The sequence below is a fragment of the Hyperolius riggenbachi genome, chromosome 5 (genome assembly GCF_040937935.1).
Source record: "Hyperolius riggenbachi isolate aHypRig1 chromosome 5, aHypRig1.pri, whole genome shotgun sequence".
Classification (NCBI taxonomy): Eukaryota; Metazoa; Chordata; class Amphibia; order Anura; family Hyperoliidae; genus Hyperolius; species Hyperolius riggenbachi.
Window position 1 is genome coordinate 41,331,560 of NC_090650.1, and position 14,240 is coordinate 41,345,799.

At 44.4% G+C, this 14,240-nt stretch overlaps 1 protein-coding gene across 2 annotated transcripts in view; it reads left to right on the forward strand.

The window, feature by feature from the left end:
• The first annotated feature begins 227 nt into the window (after positions 1 to 227).
• The window catches only part of PTER (phosphotriesterase related), a 131,820-nt gene continuing 117,807 nt past the window's right edge, over positions 228 to 14,240 (forward strand). For both annotated transcript variants that reach the window (XM_068235546.1, XM_068235545.1), the window contains exons 1-2: positions 228 to 296; positions 12,058 to 12,503. In XM_068235546.1, coding sequence (XP_068091647.1) covers positions 12,072 to 12,503 — 432 coding nt within the window. In that variant the 5' untranslated portion in view covers positions 228 to 296; positions 12,058 to 12,071. The remainder of the gene's footprint in view (positions 297 to 12,057; positions 12,504 to 14,240) is intronic.

The following is a 14,240-nucleotide window of genomic DNA, read 5'->3' on the forward strand; positions in this document are numbered from 1 at the left end:
GCCATCCCTGCTTCACAGTGTGCACAGGAGAGACTGATGACAGTGTGACAGAGCCACAGGGGAGACTGATCTGATGACTGTGACACGTGACATCCGCAGAGCAAACTCAGCCTGCTCTATACACAGCTATAGGGAGCAAAGTACTAAGCGTGGTGACCTCTCTCTGGCCAATCACTGGACGGTTTCTATCAGCCAATGACTCTCTGATTAGCATCAGGCAGGCGTGTCCCGTCCCACTGCTATGCCTGCTGGAAACTGTTAGCTGTACATGTAGATATAGAGCTGGGACTGGCTGGGTAAGTTTGCTGTCAGCTGTATTTCTGCTAACAGTTTGTTCTGCTATAGTGAAGCTATGAAAACTCTCAAGTTGTTTTCTAGTGGCTGGTAGAACTGCACAGTGTAACTTGTTGCCTATGAGTCAATAAGTAACCACATGTGACAAGAGTCTTGTAGGATCATACCTTTGCAGGCAGATATTGTTACCAGGATCACTAGCGTGTCTGTTTTGAAGGGATATGGCCTTTTTTGGAGGAACGATTGGACTGGGCGCCTGCAGCCCCAATGAGGTGCAATTAAAATGCAGCCAACTGGCAGCAGTCGTAAGATTACACATGCGCTTGATTTCATCTAGATAGATATGACCCCATAAAAGGAGGGGGGTGTAGGAACACCTGTTTCCTGCAAGATTTCATGCTGAAATCAATTGGGAATTGGCCTGCGGTTTATGTCAGTCAACAAATCTCCCTCCCACCAGATTCAAAAAGAGGGATCTGTTGTTTGGGGCGTCAAAATCACTAGCTGTATGGGGTACCTTTTAGTGTCGCCTGACGGATGTCACCCATTTGGGATCAGGGCCTGATCCCCTTGGGCAACATCGCTGTGTAGCTGACAATACACTGTGTTGCCATGCAGAGGGGTAGGAGGACGACGGTGGGACAACGACCGGCGCGTGTCACAAGCCGAGTGAGGCATGAGCATTGGGATGGGGGGATCAGCATTTCTGGGGTTGAGTAGATCTGCCAGGCGGATTGTTTGAAGGTCGGGTGCTCTTCACATGCCTGATTATTGGCTGAGGCCTCAGCCTACTTAACCTTCTGAGCGTTACGCCGCTCAGGAGGTTTTGCAGCCGAGAGTCCCCAGTATAGTTTTAACTTATCCCATGGCTGTAATAGCTTCAGCTAGCACTAGGCTAGCTAGTAGAGGTGGCCGGCATCTCCCCCCGATTACTGATGATCCCCCTGATCGCCCACTAATACATTACCCAGCCTGGATCCAGCGATCGGCGCAGCCTCCCCAGACAGCTCTGCTCTTCTCTATGGGGAGGTTCAAACATCATTTCATGACGTTGCCGACGTCAGACGCAGACCCGACCCTCCTTCAATTGCATAGAGAAAGAAACAAAACCTCCGGGCACCTTCCGTCCTATTTCTTTATTGCAGTGCTCTGGTACAGGTGATGCGTCAATGGTACATCCAAGTAAAGGATGCTTAGGTGATGGTGTGATGGAGGTGGGCGGGTGCCGGGGACCAGATGGGGCTTGCGATGGCCGTTTCGCGTCTCAGTGGACGCTTGGTCACGCTGTGCTCCAATATAGAAAGGACCGGAGATGTGCAGGGAGGCTGCGCGATCGCTGGATCCAGTCTGAGTAATGGATTTAGTGGGCGATCGGAGGGGGGGGGGGGGGATGCCAGCCACTTCTACTAGCTAGCCTAGTGCTAGCTGAAGCTATTACAGCCATAGGATAAGTTAAAATTATACTGAGGGACTCCTGGGGACAGTCGGCGGTATGCCCGACACAGTGGACATACCGCTCTCTGTCCTTAGGAGTCCCTCAGAATTAATGAATTTGCTCACATGGCTGTAAAAGCTTTAGCTAGCACTAGTCTAGCTAGTAAAGATGTCCGGCACCCACTGATCGCCTGCGATCCCCCCGTTTATACATTACCCAGCCTGGATCCAGCGATCGGAGCAGCCTCCCCGCACAGCTCCGGTATCTCTATGGGGAGGATCGGGTTTGCGCATTACATTGGCGATGTCAAGTGCGACCATCCCCATAGAGATACCGGAGCTGTGCGGGGAGGCTGCTCCGATCGCTGGATCCAGGCTGGGTAATGTATAAACGGGGGGATCGCAGGCGATCAGTGGGTGCCGGACACCTTTACTAGCTAGCCTAGTGCTAGCTAAAGCTTTTATAGCATGTGAGCAAATTCATTAATTCTGGGGGCACAAACTAACAAAACCTCCTGAGCGGCGTAACGCTCAGGAGGTTAAAGTGGACTGGAACTCTTGCACAGGCCACAAGGAAAACAGAGAGAAATGCACCCTGTGTGTTTTTAGAGAGAAGAGCCCAATTCCCCCTCATCTTTAAGAAATCACAAGTGTAATGTGATCTCTCAGCTGTGTCAGCACAGACATTCGGCAGCCACACCCTAATAAAGCTGGTAAACATAGAATGTTAACCCTTTGTCTGCTTCTAAGAAAGCAGGAAGTAGACACTGCAGATGTATTGCAGCAGTTCTGTAAACAGTAAAAAAAATAATTAAAAAAAATAAAGTGATTATACTGTTGCTTCTCTTTTAGAGCAGAGATGTTCTGCACTCAGGTCTGCTTTAAGTCAGGCCTTTAGCAATACTCAAATTGTGACCTGTTACACATCAGGTCTGATAGGCAGATAACAGTAGCCAGGCTGATAAGCAGAATCAGGGCCGCCTTCAGGGCATCACGAGGGGGACTGCTGTATGGGGCCAAAGTGAATCTGGGGCCCGGCAAACAGTGCCACACGTGGTGAGAGGTGCTGGGAGGCTCATCCAGGAGTCACCTCAGTGATTAAAGTAAACTTGAGACAAATGGGAGAACATGATTTTTACTCCTCCCAGCCCCCTGCAGTCTGTCAGTTCCCTCAATATCCTTCCAGTCTCATCCGTTGGGCTCCTGTGAAGTCCACACAATCAAGCAGGGTTGCGGGGCACTGCGCAATCACTGTTCCGGGCCGGGTGCCTCCTCCATCATGCTTCCATAGCTGTGACCGTTCTGTGCAGGCGCAGTTACAGTCTTAATAAACTGAGCTAAGGCCTGCTTCACATTACATTTTAAAGCCAAGCAGATCCGGTCTCCGCTTCACCGGATCCGGATGGCTTAATGCACACTGGCAAACGGATCCGTGAAAACGGATCTGATCACCGATCGGCTTTCACTCCATTTGGGAGGTGAGGGAGGGTGCAGCACCCAGGCGGGTAAGTGAGTGAGGGTTAAAACATACCTATTTGTCTTAGGAAGCCGGTGGTATGTAGTGTTACCCAACCCTGTCCTCAGGGCCCACCAACAGTGCATGTTTTGTGGAAATCCACACAGGCAGTTAATCAGCTCTGCTGAGACAGTAATTACCTCACCTGTGCATGTTTGTGGTTTCCTGCAAAACATGTACTGTTGGTGGTACTTGAGGACAGGGTTGGGGAACTCTGGTATAGAGGGTTTCAGGCTTCCTTCTTCTGCATCATGTGACTACACAACGCAGAAGTAGACAAAAGCCTGAAATCCTCTATACCGCTGGCTTCGTAAGACGAATAGGTATGTTTTAACTCTCACTCACCCACCCGCCCGGCTGCTGCACCCTCCCTCACTCAGGTTCCCATCCCCCCCACCCCCCCCACCCCCCTCACTAGTGTGAAGAAACGTTCCGTTCCCCATTGCCCCCAATGCACAGCGTTTTCTTTCATTTCCGGTCCGCTGGGCACAACGGTCTGGAAAAATAGGCCCTGCAGCATTTTTCCGTTGAAGGAAACGTAGGCAACGGATCCGTTCAAGCGGATGGATGTGAACGGATCCATAGGTTAACATTGGATCCGTTTGCATCTGTTCCGTTTGTACAGTATACGTTCCGCTTCAGGTCCATAAAAAAACCCAATGTGAACCGGGCCTTACACAGAATGCTCCCAGCCATGAAAAGCAGACACACAGACGTTAGTGTGCTCAGGCCTTCAAAGATTGTTATGTGCAATGTGAGTGGAATGGCCCAGTAAGTTTGCCCAGTACAGGGCCCATAGATTTCTGAAGGCGTAGCTATGGGTGGGCAAGGGGGAACATATGTCCCCGGCGCAGCACTGTTCGGGCGCTCAACACGGCCAATGCACCCCAACGTGCATGAGAGGTGGCTTGCTGGCTGCCTAAAGTGCCCCTGCTTCTCACCCTACCTCTACAGAAGTGTTAACAGCAGAAGAATAAGGCTATATAAAGGGAGCATATCTGGCTATCTAAACAGGGTGAAGGGGGGCATATCTGGATAACTAAAGGGGCACACATTTGGCTATTTAAAGAGAATCTGTACTCTAAAATTGTTAATATAAAAATCATACTATTCTATGCTTTATGTTCTCCTGGGCCCCTCTGTGCTGTTTCTGCCTCTCCCTGCTGCAATCCAATTGCCAGTTTTAGGCAGTGTTTACAAACAAAAGACATAGCTGTTACCAGCTTGTGATAGGCTGTGGAGAGGGTGTGTATAGCTTCTGCCTATTAACAGCAGACAGCACATTCCTGCCTGAACCCGACAAAGCTGTCAGAGGAAAGAAGATTTGATTATTTAACAGAGATAACACAGCCACTGTGCAATTAGGAAAGGCTGCAGTAACACAGACCACATTAGAACAGGTATAGGAACTTATAGGATAGAAGAAATAAGGCTGAACATTTTGTTACAGAGTCTCTTTAAAGGGGGGAACATCTGGCTATCTGATTGGGGTGAGGGGGGCGCATTTTTTCCCTGGGCGCTGAAAACCCTAGGTACGCCTCTGCCCTGCATCCTAGATATGTGAACACTTCCTGTGCATTCAGGTCTAATCTGTTATTGGTACATCAGGTCTGTCATGAAGGGAAGGCAGATGACGATGATCAGGCTGATTACAGGATTGGTTAAAATCCACAGCTGAATCTGCCCTTTTCTGTAGCGGTTTCACAATACCTCCTGGCTACCGTTTTTAATCAGTGAGCAATTTCACACCAGGACTGGTATTACTATTTTCAAAACTTACTGCTGGGAAAAGTGAAACTTTTTTTTATTTAGTGGTTTCGGGGACAATCCGTATATCTGCGGCCATAAACGCGCTCCTCTCTGACTGTAAAATGTTTCTGGGCAGAATGAAGTCCTCTGGCTCAGTGATAAAACCTTATTCTAAATCATAAACATTCATGTCTGGAATGGATGAAATGTTCTTAGTGACAAACGGACTCGTTTTCCAAATCTTGCTCCCGCCAGTGTATTCGGTCTGTTCCGCGACAAGCCCCATTCCTGGCATGCTTTTACAGGCATTTAAAGGGAACCCGAGGTGAGAGGGATATGGAGGCTGACATGTTTATTTCCTTTTAAAGAGAACCCGAGGTGGGTTTGAAGAATATTATCTGCATACAGAGGCTGGATCTGCCTATACAGCCCAGCCTCTGTTGCTATCCCAAACCCCCCTAAGGTCCCCCTGCACTCTGCAATCCCTCATAAATCACAGCCACGCTGCTGACAAACAGCTTGTCAGAGCTGGCTGTGTTTATCTCTATAGTCAAAAGCAACCAAGAAGAAGTACCCAATTCAAACAGCACCAAACCTCTCAAAGTAATGTTCGAAAATACAAAACTTTATTGGTAACATAGCAACCATATAATTAAAAACAATATTAAAATTCACCAAAGGTGAAACTGGCAGAGTACATGATGAAGTAGTTGGAAAATACACAAATAAATAAATCACAGGTCCTCGCCTAAGTACACCGCCGTACGCCTGAATGCATCGCGCGGGCTCTACCCGCTTCAGAAGGGCTCTACCCGCTTCAGAAGGAGGCCTCCTTCTGAAGCGGGTAGAGCCCTTCTGAAGCGGGTAGAGCCCGCGCGATGCATTCAGGCGTACGGCGGTGTACTTAGGCGTCCTCCTCCCTCTCCCTCATGTAAGTCCTCTGCCTCTATTGTGAATATTATCATTTCTTTTGCACGGTTTGTTATGTAATTTGTTAGCTCTCTCTACTTTCATCTGCCAATATAGTGGTGCTGCACTGTTCAGTGTTCTCACTCTAGCTATCTCATTCATCCTTGCTGTGACCTATTGTGATTTATATACTTAACCTATTTACGAACCGATTTGTTGTACTTTAGTGTGGTTTCACACTGTTTATCATTACTGTTCTCATATGAGACTTATCAAATTGTCTTTAATGAATCATTTGCACTATATAGCACTTTTTTGTCAGAAATTCATGTTTTGCACTTTATAGATGTCTATTGAACAAGTTATTTCGAGAGCATGATTGACTTACTGATCTATTTATTAATGTACCACTCAAATATTTTACTACTTTGGGATTAATTGCGAGGACCTGTGATTTATTTATTTGTGTATTTTCCAACTACTTCATCATGTACTCTGCCAGTTTCACCTTTGGTGAATTTTAATATTGTTTTTAATTATATGGTTGCTATGTTACCAATAAAGTTTTTTGTATTTTCGAACATTACTTTGAGAGGTTTGGTGCTGTTTGAATTGGGTACTTCTTCTTGGTTGCTTTTGATTATTTAAATTTTGCCCAAGTAGCACATCCCCCTCACATCATTTCAATCATTATTTAATTATTGATGGTGCTTGTCCATATGTGTATATAAAGTTTATCTCTATAGTGTCAGTCTGCTGCTCTCCCCGCCTCCTGCAGAACTCCGGTCCCCGCCTGCATCCCTTCCCTCCCTGCTGATTGGAGGGAAGGGACGGGGGCAGGGACCGGAGCTATGCAGGAGGACACTACAGATGTAAACACAGCCTCACAGCACGGCTGTGATTTATGAGGGATTGCATAGTGCAGGGGGACCTTAGGGGGGTTTGGGATAGCAACAGAGGCTGGGCTGTATAGGCAGATCCAGCCTCTGTATGCAGATAACATTCTTTAAACACACCTCGGGTTCTCTTTAAACAGTAACTGTCGGGCATAAAATCAAAAATCAATTCATTATTTGTATCTGGTAAACAAGTAATAAGGACGCTAACCAGGCAATCCAAAAATTAAAATCACTATTACTTTTCTTGTTGATAAATGATAATTTCCCAGTTTACCAGACTCTTATTTGGTACACACAAAATTTGGTACAAAAAAGGGAAGTTGCAGGGCATGCTGGGTTGTCATTTTTTCGCTTCTCTACTTCCCCTCAGATTTAACTAATGCAGCCTGATTGGCTGAAGCCTCTTTCCCTCCTGCTTTCCCCTCCCACACCTCTGTTTCTCTCTGCTTGGCCAATATTTCTCATGCTGAGATAATGTACTTTTTATAGTGAAGAGCGGGCTATGCATACACCATCAGGCGGAGGAGAGTAAGGGAGGAAATTACATCAGGATTGGCTTCAAAATAGCCACACTTAAAATGAGAAATGCTAAGAAGGATTTTCTCTTTTTACTGTAGAGAAATCACTAAAATCAAAATGTAGACAGTGCAATACAAATGTTATGTAAGTAGAGCAAGTATTTATCTACCGTACTTATTTATGTGGGTTTTATTTTTTTCTGATATAGTATGGCTGATCGCTCCTCTTTAAACAATACACCTTGCCCGGCAGTCCTCCTAATCCTGTGTCTCTATGGGCCAGTGCACGCCAAAAATCACTAGCGTAATCGCAAACGCTAAGCGTTTTTAGAAGTGATTTTTCTAAGCAGTTCCAGGCATGTGCCTAGCGATTTTCTAGTTACGCCTAGCAATGTTTAGATGGTTTTGGTGTAGAGATTTTTTTATTTTTTGTACAGTTTGAGCTGGAAGTATAAAGCGTTTGCAAAAAAACGCTTGGAAAATTGCTCCGTTCTAGAGCGATTTTCCACTTTTCCTACAGTGGGATGCGAAAGTTTGGGCAACCTTGTTAATCGTTGTGATTTTCCTGTATAAATCGTTGATTGTTATGATAAAAAATGAGAGTCAAATATATCATATAGGATACCCACATAGTGATATTTGAGAAGTGAAATAAAGTGTATTGGATTTATAGAAAGTGCGCAATAATTATTTAAATACAATTAGGCAGGTGCATAAATTTGGGCACTGTTGTCATTTTATTAATTCCAAAACCTTTAGAACTAATTATTGGAACTTAAATTGGCTTGGTAAGCTCAGTGACCCCTGACCTACGTACACAGGTGAATCCAATTATGAGAGAGTATTTAAGGTGGTCGATTGTAAGTTTCCCTCCTCTTTTAATTTTCTCGGAAGAGTGGCAACATCGGGGTCTCAAAACAACTCTCAAATGACCTGAAGACATAGATTGCTCACTATCATGGGGAAGGATACGGAAAGCTGTCTCAGGGATTTAAGCCGTCTGTTTCCACAGTTAGGAACATATTGACAGGGCCGGCGCTACCATTAAGGCAAAGGAGGCAGCTGCCCCAGGGCCCCAGAGCTTATAGGGGCCCCCAGTGGCTACAAGAGGAAAAAATTTTTTTCAAATCGGCCTTATAGTTTTTGAGAAAATCGATTTTAAAATTTCAAAGGAAAAAAAAAATACACATTTAAAAACCTGCTGACTTTAATGGTTAATAGCAAATCCACCTTAAATGCTAGAAACCCTAAATTTGCAGGATATGTTAAGGAGATCATTAGGAATAAGAGGAAAAAAACAATTTTTCAAAAAGACCTTATAGTTTTTGAGAAAATCGATTTTAAAGTTTCTAAGGAAAATAGTATACTTTTAAATGCGGTAAATGTCACTTTTAGTAGCAAACCTAATGGTAGTGTAATTTTACATGCATCAAAAGAAAGCAATAAATTTCCTGACGGGGTTTCCAGGGGGTCTATACGCAGCCGCAGCGCTTTGGCCAGGGATCGCTATACAGCCGCAATATGGCTGTATGAAGATCCCTGGCATTTGTTCCTATTTTCCCATTTTTTTTTTTTATGTTTAGAGTGTGGGAACTTTTTTTGAAAAAAAATTATGTGGGGTCCCCCCTCCTGATACTTTTTAACCCCTTGTCCCCCATGCAGGCTGGGATAGCCAGAATGTGGAGCTCCGACCGATTGGGACTTCACACCCTGACTATACCAACTGCAAAAAAGGTCCCCTAATGCCGATTTTTGTTCCGGGGTATATGTTGGGGGGCCCCCAGGTTTATTTTGCCCTGGGGCCCCATTGTTGCTTAAACCGGCCCTGCATATTGAGGAAATGGAAGACCACAGGCTCAGTTCAAGTTAAGGCTTGAAGTGGCAGACCAAGAAAAATCTCGGATAGACAGAAGCGATGAATGGTGAGAACAGTCAGAGTCAACCCACAGACCAGCACCAAAGACCTACAACATCATCTTGCTGCAGATGGAGTCACAGTGCATCGTTCAACCATTCGGCGCACTTTACACAAGGAGATGCTGTATGCGAGAGTGATGCAGAGGAAGCCCACAGCACAAACAGAACCGCTTGAGGTATGCTAAAGCACATTTGGAAATGCCAGCTTCATTTTGGAATAATGTGCAGTGGACTGATGAGTTATTTGGGCATAACAAGGGGCGTTATGCATGGAGGAAAAACACAGCATTCCAAGAAAAACACCTGCTACCTACAGTAAAATATGGTGGTGGTTCCATCATGCTGTAGGGATGTGTGGCCAGTGCAGGGACTGGGAATCTTGTCAAAGTTAAGGGACTCATGGATTCCACTCAGTATCAGCAGATTCTGGATACCAATGTCCAGGAATCGGTGACAAAAAACTGAAGCTGCGCCGGGGCTGAATCTTTCAACAAGACAACGACCCTAAACACTGCTCAAAATCTACTAAGGCATTCATGCAGAGGAACAAGTACAATGCTCTGGAATGGCCATCTCAGTCCCCAGACCTGAATATAATTGAAAATCTGTGGTGTGAGTTAAAGAGAGCTGTCCATGCCTGGTAGCCATCAAACCTGAATGAATGAACTAGAGATGTTTTGTAAAGAGGAATGCTCCAAAATGCCAAATTCAACCAGAATTCAGACATTGGAACTTACAGGAAGTGTTTAGCATCTGTAATTTCTGCAAAAGGAGGATCTACTAAATATTGATTTCATTTCTTTTTTGTGGTACCCAAATTTATGCACCTGCCTAATTTTGTTTAAACAATTATTGCACACTTTCTGTAAATCCAATAAACTTCATTTCACTTCTCAAATATCACTGTGTGTGTCTCCTATAGGATATATTTCACTGACTTTTTTTTTTATCATAACAACCAACGATGTATACAGGAAAATCATGACTATTAACAAGGTTGCCCAAACTTTCGCATCCCACTGGATACTTCTGAGGCTGAATTGCCTCAGAACTGCTGCAGGACCCACATTTGCATTTGTGGGAAAAATCACATCGCTCTGGTATGCTCCATCCCATACAAATACATTAGCCAAGCGCTTTTCAAAGCACTAGCATTTTTAAAAGTGCTCAGAAGTGCTCTTGGTGTGCACCAGCCCTAATACTTTCAGCCATAGACCCTGAACAAGCATGCAACAGATCAGGTACTCTGACTCAGCTGACGCAGGTTTTAATTGATTAGCCATATGCTTGTTCCGGGGTTTTGACTCAGACACTACTTATACCAGAAGATCAGCAGGACAGCCAGGCAACTGGCATTGTTTGCAAGGAAATAAATATGGTAGCCTCCATATCCCTCTCACCTCGGGTTCCCTCTAACCGGTTCGGCCTATCTGGACGAGCTTTCTCGTCCAGATAGGCACTGCTGCTTTGCCTGCGTGGTGCGCGCGATCGGGCTCGCGCCCACACGCGCGGCCGCCGCTAGCCCCCCGATCAGTGAATAGGAATATAATTCCCATTCACCGATCTAACTTCCCCGCAGAAATACCGACGCTTTCTATCCAGAGAGCGCGGTATTTCTGCCCCCAGGAAACTTCTCCTCTGAATTTTAGTTCCTGGATGCGAGATCGTTCGCATCCAGGACTTTTTTTCACTGTGGCCATCTTGTGGCCAAATAGTAAACTGCACCCACATACATTTTTAATTAAAGAATTATAATATTTTACATTTAAAATAGGCAGTTTCCCTCCCACACCAAAAATTACCCACATACATTTTTTATAAAAAAACAAAATACAATAAAAAAAAACAAAAACAACATAAATAGTTACCCAAGGGTCTGAACTTTTTAAATATGCACGTCAAGAGAGTATGTTATTATAATATTTAAAATTATAAGCTTATAAATAGTGATGGACGCAAATTGAAAAAATGCACCTTTATTTCTAAATGAAATATCGGCACCATAAATTGTGTTAGGGACATCGTTTAAACGGTGTAATAACCGGGACAGATGGGCAAATAAAATACATGAGTTTTAATTACGGTAGCGTATATTAATTTCAAACTATAATGGCCAAAAACTGAGAAATAATGAATTTTTTTTCATTTCTTTCTTAATCTTCCTGTTAAAATGGATTTAGAAAAAAATAAATCTTAGCAAAATGTACTACCCAAAGAAAGCCTAATTAGTGGCGGAAAAAACAAGATATAGATCAATTCTTTGTGATAAGTAGCAATAAAGTTATAGGCGAATGAATGGGAGGTGAACGTTGCTCGGATGCATGAGATTTTCGGCACTGCGGCGCTGAACCGGTTAAAAGAACATTGTTTTACATTGTGTTTGCAAAAGGTTTGTTAAAGAAAAAAAGTTTGTCATCCAAAGTAGGAGAATTCCTGTTGCAACTATTTAGACATGCGTGCACAAACGATCCTCAGTAACCATTTGCTGCTTCAGTGTGATAGGTAGCGATAAAGTTATTGGTGAATGAATGGGAGGAGATTGATGTGTTAACTCTAGTCTTGAAGGGAAAAAAAAACCTGTGGTAAGGAATTGATTAAAAACTGACAGGACGCTTTTATATGTATTATCATCCTCTCTTTCCAAAACTAGTGTAAACAGTCAGGGACTATAGCATGGAACTGGGCAGGCATTCCTGAGCCTGGGGGTCACAGCCTGATATATACCACTTTAGGGTGAACCCACACTTGCTCATCTGCATATCATTTTGTTTTTGTGGACATTCCATTCTCCTGGAATAACTTCCTTACGTTCCTCTCTCAGTGTCTGTCTCCAGCATGGCGTCTCTGAGCGGCAAGGTACAGACCGTATTGGGTCTCGTCCATCCAGATCAACTTGGCCAAACTCTGACGCATGAACACCTGACGATGACATTCAGCTGCTGTTACTGCCCTCCTCCTGCCCACCAGGTGGATTTGTCTGATGGGCCCATCTTGATGAAGAACTTGTTCTGGCTGAAACAAAACCCTTACAGCAATAAAGAGAACCTGCTGCTGAACCAAGAGGCCGAGGCGGTAAAGGAAGAATTGGTGGCCTTTAAGGCAGCAGGAGGAGGGTGCATTGTGGAAAATACCACGACTGGCATTAGCAGGGATGTGAAGGTGCTGAAAAGGCTGGCAGAAGAGACAGGAGTCCACATTGTGGCAGGAGCCGGGTTTTATGTGGATGCGACCCACACCCCAGAAACCCGAGCCATGTCCATAGAAAAGGTAATCAGTCATATGGATCACTGACTATTCTGTATTTTATTTATTTTAGTATTTATATAGTGCCAACATCTTTACGCAGCGCTGTACTGAGTATATATAGTCTTGTCACTTAACTGGAGCTCACAATCTAATCCCTACCATAGTCATATGTCTGCGTATGTATTGTGTAGTGTATGTATTGTAGTCTAGGGCCAATTTAGGGGGAAGTCAATTAATCTGTATGTTTTTGGGATGTGGGAGGAAACCGTAGTGCCCGGAGGAACCCCACACAGACACGGGAAGAACATACAAACTCCTTGCAGGTGTTAAACTGACTGGGATTCAAACGGGATCCAGCGCTGCAAGACGAGAGCGATAACCACTACGCCACCGTGCTGCCCCCAGGGTCTGTAGGGTAAACACTGATATTTTCACAGTAGTCTTTTGTAATATGCAGTATGGAGTCCTTCTGGAATCATTTATTGAGGCAACAACATGGACCTGGAAATGATATGGTTGTGCTTAATGAGTAAACTATAAGTGGAATGGTGGCATCTCAGGGCTGCAGCCTAGCATTATGATGGTTGCCCAAGGATGAAGGACTGAAGCGAAAAAAATGATTATATAATGAATTGTATGTGTAGTACGGATAATTCATAGAAAATTATTAGCAAAGAAAAGTCTCATTTTTATAACATTGCTCCATTCTCTCATATTTGCTGTTTACAAACATCACTCTGTATTTTAAAGTATGAAACAGAGCAGGGCTAATGACCCTTTGAACTTTCCTGCAGTAAAACCATAAAAAACAAAAAAATTGTGAGATACAGGTTGAGATAAGTGCTTCAGAAAACAGCACTGTAAGCCCCCCAACCTTGGTCAGAGAGCTCAGAGAAGCTCTTGTGCATAGATAACTGAAGTTTCTTAACTCTTCCTGTACTGGAAACAATATGAGACTCTTATATTTGCTACTAATGTTCCATTTCATAGCTGTACTACATGTACAAATTATTATACCATACGTTTATTTTCACTTCAGACTCCCTTTAAGTTGTAGTAAAATATCTGTATTTTTACTATAGTAATTTACACTTTTATCACGTAGAATATCGGTAAATTTTACTTATTAGCCAAAATTGGGCGCCCAAAATTTTCTCACGCCCCCTTTTTATGCCCGCCTTTCATACTGTCACTTTTTACATTAAATGTCTGCCTCACATCCAGGATTCTCTATAGTTTTCAGCAAGGCCTGGTGTACAGAGGCGCCAGAGTAGAATAAAAACGTTTTAAAACCGTCTAAAAGAGGGGGATGTTCAGGTGGACTCATCTACATCAAAAAAATATAAAACTCAATTGAGTCACGATATATCAATACAAACATTTTATTTAACTCCACTTAGGCCCCGTTCACACTTGCGGTTTTGTCAAAACCGCACCGGATGTCCGGGCCGCACCGGAGCCGGACCGGACCTGATCCGTACGGTTCCTATCCGGATCCGGTCCGGATCCGGTCCGTTTGCATCCGGTTTCCGTGCGGTGTGAACACGGTTGCGGTCCGGATCCGGTTTCTTAAGGAGATACCATCCTGTAAATACCTGGGGTCTGGGAGGTCAGCAGAAGGGTCTGGGGTCATTGTTGGAGACAGGTGGACGTGTGGAGACCATCCGTGGATACAGAGACTGCAGTTGGGACCATGGATCCAGGCATTTTTTACTCGTAAACCTGGGAATTCTCTCCTTCCTGTTGTTCGCCTCCTCG